The 8874-nt window shown below is 39.3% G+C and overlaps 1 protein-coding gene across 1 annotated transcript; it reads right to left on the bottom strand.

Annotated features, from left to right (window-relative positions):
• Positions 1–320: 320 nt before the first annotated feature.
• On the bottom strand, positions 321–8692 carry slc25a16 (solute carrier family 25 member 16). The gene is made up of 10 exons (XM_085296824.1): positions 8383–8692; positions 8007–8154; positions 7016–7108; positions 6793–6926; positions 6533–6596; positions 6290–6411; positions 6089–6155; positions 5816–5978; positions 5648–5716; positions 321–3956 (listed from the first exon to the last, which is right to left on the bottom strand). Exons 2-10 carry the CDS (start codon positions 8098–8100, stop codon positions 3800–3802), a joined length of 963 nt encoding a protein of 320 aa, XP_085152950.1. The 5' UTR covers positions 8101–8154; positions 8383–8692; the 3' UTR covers positions 321–3799.
• Between the last annotated feature and the right edge of the window lie 182 nt (positions 8693–8874).

The following is an 8874-nucleotide window of genomic DNA, read 5'->3' as shown; positions in this document are numbered from 1 at the left end:
TAGGTGCCATGGGACAACAGTGGATGGTAGTTTTAGTAAAATAAATGCAAATGCATCAGCGAGTCCCCCTGTGTGGTTTTAAAGGGGGGGAAAATATAACGTCAACATGAAAAAGGAGCTATACGTGCCAAACTCAGAGTGGGAAAAGGAATGAAGTTGTTGCTTCGTCACTGACTGGATTCAAAAGTGTTTTTCCTCTCGTAAATGATAAAAGCAAGGAGAAAGAAACTCCTGCTCCTCATACTTGGATGGAGTAGTAAGGGACAGCATCTTCAGAAGAAACGTGAAATCAAAGACAAAAATAAAGATACCAGACCTCGTACTGTTTTAAGAAGATGGCATGTAATTATATCATTCAGACACTGCTTTTAAAAAGCATGGCAACTAAAACTGAACAAGTACAAAGTCAGAAAATAAAGCTCACAAACAAACAAAACAAGGCATTTTCATTGTTCATTTCTAAAACAAAAAAAGATATTCTTTCAGCCCCATCTAGCCCGGCAGTGCTTCTCCACATAAACACCCGAACAATAACAATCCATTACCAGTGGCAGTGGGCAGTAGGAGCATCGAGTGAGGGGAAAGCTGTTTTTAAAAAACCCAATATGGAAACAAGAGGAACGGTATGAAAAACAATGATGAAAGCATTTGTGCACTCTGGACGAATGACTGCTGAAAGGTCTGTTTCCTGAAAGTAGCTGCAACTTGGTATTAGTATGTCAGTAAGTCCAACAATGTAGGTGTACTGTATTTGTTTATTGAAGTCACACACAGACTTCGTCACCTGCACTTTTACATTTGAAACTTTTGATATGGAAGAAGTCTGCTTTCCTACATTTTTAGACTTTTTTCCAACACCTTTAGTCACAAGTCTGTGTCTAACACCGAGTCTTTAGAGCGTGTAAGCTGCCCAAAATGTCAGCACATTTCAATATGCTACAACAGTGCTTTCTGACCCCTCAAGTGTGCTTTCCAACAGAATGATTAAAGACCAGTTTGAACCTGTCCACACTTTAAACTGGATCTTCTGGGACTTCAGTGGATTAAGCAATAAATTACTCTATGAACGGACAGCAGATCAGAAGAAAAAAAAAAAAAAAAGCTATCTTCTGTACAAATTTGCAGCTGAGCTGTCGACGTAAAACAGCGCACCTCTCTAGGAGATATTCAAATGAGACAGAGGTGTATATTAGGGGAAAATCCCTCTGTGATGGGCATGAGCAAACTGTGATAAAGAGTATGTAGACACGGCTTCATTTGAAAGACTCACAAACCCATAATGGTGGAAAGCACCGTTTTAAGAATCTGCCTTTTGCACTTCCCCGCCCCATTCATATATACCTACACACATGCACGCACACATGTTAAAGCTGAGGCATCAGCTGACTCACGCAGACAAATGTTTAATAAAACATACTAATCACTCTGAAGAAGTGAGATATTGAATGCAGAGAAAGGCAAGAGGCTAAATAAAACTAGGATGCCTGATCAACAATTAAGGATCCTTATTATTGGTGACTTGAAGGCATGTGATGAAAAAGATCCAAACATAATTTTTTCTTCAGTAATTAATTCGCTTTTTTTCTCTCCTCTTGGACAATAAATGTAAACAGTCACAGTGAAACTCCAGTGAAACACAGCATGTATGATTATTACTATCTGAATGACTTCTTGTGGTTAAAAGCAAACCCAAGTTCCTTAATCTGTCAAGAAGTTGTTGATTTCATATGAATGTTGCCAACAGTAAACAAAACATATCAGTGCTGCCACCCAGTGGCAACAGGTCGCTAAATCAATAAATACAGCTAGAGTCATTAAGTGCAAATTACTCCTGAGTCCCATCTGGCAATCGTGTCCCTCCACGATATCAGCCCAGAATCCACATTATATCAAAATCTCAGCATCTCAAAAGATCTGTGTGAACACCAGTGATCGACGGTGGACACAATTCAGTCTAATCAAAGACACAGACTATATCATTCAGACATCTAAGAGCACGTTAAACAGAAGAGCAAGGGTCTTTCAGCATTTGAACATGTACACAGTAACTGCTCTAATTAAGTATTCTGGCAGTAAAATAAGGGATTGTTTCAAAATAAAAGTCATGTACCACACATGTCACAGCATCTCTAAAAAATATGCAATTTCCTTAAGTTGTGCAGTTTATAATTAAACACTAAGCTTTAAATCTGCAAAATACTTTAACTTATTTTACAATTACTCTCAAATTTCAGCCAAAGCTACGTTTTACCACATTGAAATAAAATAAAGATATGACATATAATAAAGACGTCAACACATTCCTATTCTCTGTACAAAAAAAAAAATTATATATAAGGGGTGCAACGATACTCGTATCGATATTGAACCATTCGATACAGTGCTTTCGGTTCGGTACGCATATGTATCGAACAATACAAAATTTTAATTTATTTTATCAACTTTTCTTCTGACGATGCTGTCTGTGTTGAGCGCTCAGTGGATCTGCGTTCGACTACTCCGCCTACGCTGCACTGTCAAGCGCAGAGCCACTGAGCGCAGCGCAAGCTAGCAAGACAGAAGCTAAGCTAGTTGCAACATGGCAAATTGAACCTCCCCCACCCTCATTCAGATCTGGCCTTTGGAACTATCTTGGTTTTCATATGACGTATGACCCTGAAGGTAAGCGCGTCATGGACAAAAGTAAAACAGTATGTCGGATGTGCCACGCAATGCTCAATTACATGGGTGGGAACTAGTGCATTAGCGCAGTTAGCTCGTTAAGGTGTTGACGTTGTCCAGCCCCACACACAGGGCGATCTGCGGTAGCTCGTTAATGGAGATTTGCTGTGTTGTGGCGTTAACGTCATTTCAGATTAACGCTGACAGCACTAGTGGGAACAAAATGAATATGACTGCACATTTACGACATCACCCTAGTGCAAAGACAAGTGGAAGCAGACAAAAACAACAAGCACCCATGCTACAAACTTTACCCGAGTCATTTAGACAGCCGTTAGCACAGGATTCTCCTCATGGGGACCTGATATGTTTAATATGCTGCTGAGAATATAGCCCAGAAGAAGCGTATAGTATAGCTTTTATTTTGGAAAGAGACATTTCTCTGTAAAAAACTCGATTTTCCAAAGTTGAGTGATTTCTCGATCAGATAGAATTATTATTTTATCCCCTTGTTGTTTCAGCAACATTAAATTTAAAAACCGTATGTTTGAGTTAAAATATATATTTATAATTTTAATAAATGACAAATTAAAAAAGCATGAACTTTTTTTGTATCGAAAAAAATATTGAACCGAACCGTGAATTTTGTGTATCGTTGCACCCCTAATATGTATGTATGTGTATATATATATATATATATATTTCTTTAGAGAGCTTAGTTGGATCATTTTATGCATCTTAAAATCTCTTCACCAGGTCAGAACATAGAAAACACCACTATAAAAATGCATTTCTCAGATCACTGCGCGCTGTGAATGATGCAGCTTTAAAAAGAAATAATGTTAGGGTTACTGTGGGGCAGGTTACACCCATTTATGAGCATGAAGGAAGAAATTAAAATTATGAGTTGTTGAATTACAAAAGCAAAAAGTAAGAAGGAATGAAACAGGACAGACATGGAGTTGCTTTTTCATTTCATATTCAAATCCCTTTTTCGGTGAGGAAAAGGCAGTTCCTGCACTCAGGAGTTTAAGACATAGTGAGCAACCTTCAGATGAAGGAAGCGTTGAAGTCGGCTGGCATTAAGTCTAGGAGCACAAAGGCCTGGGTGCAGCCTGGGAGGTACAAAAAACAGCCACTAGTTCAGGTGGAGGACCTGCTTCATGAACTCATAGGTGGTAAAGGCCACGGCCTGGGAGGGGACACAGCGGATGTAGTTGAGAGAAAGGCCTCGGTACAATCCTTTCTTCACCCCAAACGTATTATACACGTACTTTAGTGTCTTGATCAGTGATCTGTTTAGGTAAAGACAGAATACATAAATAAATACACCTTTTAGAAGAGAAAAGAAAAACAGTATTTTTTAACTCTTTATCCCTTGAAAACAAACTGAGCGGTTTCCTTCATATTTCAGGTGCTCAGGGTATCCTTGAACTATTCTAACAGTCATCAAACCACGTTTTTATTGATATATACTGAGGTTGTCTTTATGGGGAACAGATTTAAATGATTTAATCTCCAAACTACCTTAAATAATGTTTGTTTTTTGAAACGAAAAATTTGCCATTTTTATTCGTGACCTTTGAGGTTGCATAAATCAGCTGTAATCACACAAAAACTTGTCTTTGGTAGTGACCGATGAACTGTACTTGTGAAAACATCCAAATTTTTTTTACATAACATTGTAAGCAGAACACAAGAAGGGTGAGAAGTGTTTATACTGGCATCTGTGAACTTTACAGCTATGAATGGTATGTAGCTGTAGCTTTATAACTCAGTTACTACTACAGTACTAAAAATGTCGGCCCTTTTTTTCCCTTTTTAATCAATAGTACCATATCTAGACTAAACAAGCACAAAACCTCAGGAATTTTCTCCTTTTTAATCCTTAAGTTAACCACACAAAACCAAATGTGAAATCAACCTTTTTAAGCAGTCAATGTACAAACACTACCAAGGAAGTGAAAGATGTAAATGGGAGACAAATGTTATTTATTATGGAGCTCTTGTTACAGAATGCATAAAAACTGAGACTATTATAATCAGATGTGCTTTTAAAAGCAAAGACACGAGAATCAAATATTTATTCAGCTTGATGAGCGACTTATGAAAAAAAAAGGTTAACTTCATCAGCGCTGTGTTGTGTGAGGTGTTTTTCTATTATTCCCCTCAGTACGACATTACACCTAAGAACCAATTACCCCTTCATTTCTCTCTGAATGTGTTGCATACACTCACTGGCCACTTTGTCAAGCTCAGCTGTTTAACTGTTTAACGCAAATCTCTAGTAAGCCAATCAGATGGCAGCAAATTAATACATTTAGGTATGCAGACATGGCCGAGACAACCTGCCAAAGTTCAATCTGAGCATCAGAAAAAACATGTTTTAAGTGATTTTGAAAGTGGCATCGTTGTTGGTGCCAGACGGGTTGGTCTGAATCTTTCTGATCTACTGGGACTTTCCTCACACAACCATCTTTACAGTGAATGCTCCCAAAAAAGGGAAAATTATCCAGTGAATGATAGTTTTCTAAAGCTCAGATCCGCTCAAACTGCTTTCTTGAACATGACATGAATGAAACGGCTTCTATAGGCACTTGATCTCAATCCAACTGGGATGCAGTGGAAGAGGAGGTTTGCATCATCAGTGTGCAGGTGATGAATCTGCAGTAGCTGTGTGATGCCATCATTAAACATGGCATTCTTTGCAGAGTGTTTCCAGCAACTTGGTGAATCTATGCCATGAATAATTAGGGCAGCTCTGAAGGCCTCAAACCCAGGGCAAGCAATAAAGTGACCAGTGAATGTAAAATCATGTCAGACCACATAAAAAAAAAAAAAAACACCTATTTTTTTTCTTTGTTTGTTTTCTTTCCACTTTAAAATTAAAACATCTTGTCTTTATGTCTTTATACTAGGAAAATAAATATTTAACTATTTGTAACATATAAATGAGGCGAATGTAGCGAACAACAGTGATACTTACACACATTTCTCTGAGTCAGGAAGCACAGTGCCTAACTGCATTCTTCTTCTAGCCACATCCAAAGGGTACCTAGTGAGACAGCATACAGCGTGACACATGAACCATCAGTCAATCAGTCTAATCAACAGCAAAGCCCTGCTGGGCATCGCAAATTAACCAGTCACTTACGATGCCGTCTGAGCAATAGCCCCCGCAACCCCTCCACAAAGAAGATTGACATGGGTTTTCAAAATGAGCACATTGGGGTTGTCTGAGGAAGGCCGCCCAAGCAGCTCTGGGAAATGTTTCAAACCCAGGCTTTTCAGGGTCCCGAAGGTGAAGAAAGACAGACCTAGGAGCATACAATGCAACAGAACCCACACTGGTTATATATGTGGGAGGGAAAAATGCATTTTATGTTGTCCTTCACATACTAGCATCAAAAATATTTCCAAAAATCACCTGCATAAGGCGCCATTCCAATAAGTGTTGGAGTAAGTCCCCTGTAGAAGCCCAAGACGCCTCCCTCCTTCACAAAAAAAGAAGAAGCAAATGTAAAAACGGGTATTGCAGGCAAATTGAGCTGATCTTAAATTAAAGGCTACAATCTTGTGTGAAGAGCATTTAGTTTATTAGACGCTTATTTGATCACTAGCAGATCACCTTAAGGTAGATGGTGTGGAAAGCATTAGCAATTCCAGTGTAGCGATGATCTCCCTTCACCTGGAAGGCCAGCCTGGCTCGGATTACATCCAGAGGGTAAGTGCATATCACTGCAGTCATCCCTGAAAAGTTAGTAATTAAAGAGGAACAAATAGCAATGATGGTTAGCTTAGAGGAAGGCACATTATCTACGTCAGAGGAGTGCATGACACCCAACTGTCACAGACCAGGTATTATCAGTACCTGCCATAGATCCTGCCATGAGGCGGTGGATGTGTCCAGAGATGCCTATCTGTTTACTTAGCAGCTGTAAAGGGAATATTGGCAACATCAGCTTGGGTAGAAAATCAACGAACCAATAAAACAATGCAAAGATGAAACGAATGCTGTGATGCCAATACAGCACAAAATACACGGACATTAAAGCACACAGCATGAGGTTTAATCATTTTTATAGCTTTGACCTTTGACAGCAGCACTCCACAATAAAATGCATACTGTACCTTTTTATATTTGTCAAAGGCCATGAACTGGATGGCTCCGTAAGGAAATATCCTGACCATCATAGCCCCATTACCCTTGTACAAGCCAAGGATGCCTTCTTTTTTTGGCACAGCTCTGAGAGTGGAAATTACTCCTGCGAAGAAAGTCCTAAAGTTTCACTCCTATACAGACGTGTGGAAGCAAACACTTGTTAGCTCAATATTATTACTATTATTATTTTACCCAGATGTTTATAATGGGGGTTCTGGGCTTGAAGAAGAATCTTGACCCTGTCCAGAGGAGCGATGGTAGTCTTGGCACAGCATCCTGCTACACCTAAAAACAAAGAAAATGCCATTCAGAAACAGATGAATGATTGGTATTTTCTTTTTATTTATCTACAACTAACAAGCAAAAGTAATTGCCCTTTTCTTGCACAACAATGTCAAACATTTAACATTTTGTGGCAAGTCAGACACACAGGTAACCTGTCCAAACAAGATCGGCCAATCTGAGCCAACATCGGTGTTACTTGTGAGTTGCACTAAAGCTACAGAGATGAAATATGCAAATAATGATTAATTTAGCAGGAAAGTGCTCGTGTTCTTTAATCAAACAGTGCTGGAGTGCACTTTAATTGGTACTTTTACAAAGCTGTTATACTATGTGATGTTAATGTTTTTCTTATTATTCATATATCAGGTGTAAATTTTGAACTGTGAAGTGAAAATCTAACTTTTAGTTAAAGGAGAAATATAGAGTATTTTCTTGTTGACTAATACACCTGCCAGAGACACACCCTCATTTTAGCTGAAGAGCAGGTCAGATGAGAATGTTTAACTTCCCCCCCCCCTACAATTTATGTAGCTTTATTAGTTTATTGGTCTACAAAGTTCATTTTATTTTGTTGGTCACATGCAACGCTTTGTACTTTGGTGCTAGCAAAAACAAACAGGCAGAGGCACTCACATTGATCGTCATCTTATTAGAATTGCCACTTAACCTAAAACCATGCATGTTTTTGGACTGTGGGAGGAAGTGGAGACCCATGCAAGCTTCATGCAAATGGGATTCAAACCCAAGACCTTGCTGTGAGATAACAGTGATAACCACCACCACTATTATCAGTAATAACGATGAATGAATCTGGCTTCATTCATAAAAAATAAATTAAGGCAAAGAAACTGTGTGACTGGAGACATCACTGCTTGTAAGCCGATGTGTCAGACCCTACCTCCAGCCACAAAGGAGCGGACCCAGTGGTAGTCCCCCTTGGAAGGGGTGCTGCTCATGGTGGGGCGTGTGGAGACCGCAGCCTCCGATGTCATCGTCCCTGCTCAGTGATCTGCCAAATCCATGACTTTACGGGTTCGGTAAAAACACTGCAAAGGAAAATGAGATTGTGAGCATGTGGGTGTCGTTTTAAGGTATTGCTTAAAATATGCAAAATTGGGCCCATAAGCAAAGCCAGCTGTCCTTTTTGAATGGCCAAATGGAGGTTGTGTAAGGTTAGTCACTGAGAAATTGCACCACTGTGAAGGTTAGTAGTCACAAGTAGCAGGGAGCTAAGAGACGACAGCACCCATGGACGTCTTAAAAACCATACTCACAGTATAATCAGAACTATTAATAAGTCCGAACAAGGAATTAAAGTCAACAAATATTTTGTTCCTTCGCTGAGTCGCCTCCTTCTCTCGTTTCTCTCATTCCTCTAGATACTCCTGGTTTTTACGGAGCCCACACTTCGTCAGTCAGCCGAAAGGCTGAAAGTCACGTTTAAATGCCGCAAATGCAGATCGATATGAGGCTTTGACAAGGGTGAGCACGCTCATGCCCTTCGCCCACAGACTGACGGCTTCAGCAGAAAAAAAGTCGCGCGATAATGACGGCGAACGACGTCGCAACTATGACGTAAGAGGATGGTTGTGTTTTTTTTAATATAGCTTTATGAATATCTTTGATATCGACGTGAAATTTATATCGCAAAGTAAAACGTCACCGGTGAGACGAAATTTTCCTTAAAATTATTAGAAATATTCTAAAATATTACCCAGCGTCTTTCTTTAATTATTAACGAAGGAAAAAGAAGAAAACTCGCTTAA

This window comes from Mchenga conophoros, linkage group LG13 (genome assembly GCF_057382185.1).
Source record: "Mchenga conophoros isolate Kocher_MC1m ecotype Shallow Benthic linkage group LG13, M_conophoros_male_GT1.1, whole genome shotgun sequence".
In the NCBI taxonomy this organism is placed as follows: domain Eukaryota; kingdom Metazoa; phylum Chordata; class Actinopteri; order Cichliformes; family Cichlidae; genus Mchenga; species Mchenga conophoros.
Note: the sequence above shows the minus strand (reverse complement) of the source record. Positions and strands in the feature narration are given on the sequence as shown.

Coding starts and splice junctions, on each gene's coding strand:
- slc25a16 (XM_085296824.1), bottom strand. CDS start 8,100: ATGACATCGGAGGCTGCGGTCTCCACACGCCCCACCATGAGCAGCACC. Junction 6,156..6,289: donor TCCACACCATCTACCTTAAG/GTGATCTGCTAG, acceptor TTTTTTGTGAAG/GAGGGAGGCGTCTTGGGCTT. Junction 3,957..5,647: donor CCTGACTCAGAGAAATGTGT/GTAAGTATCACT, acceptor TTACCTAAACAG/ATCACTGATCAAGACACTAA.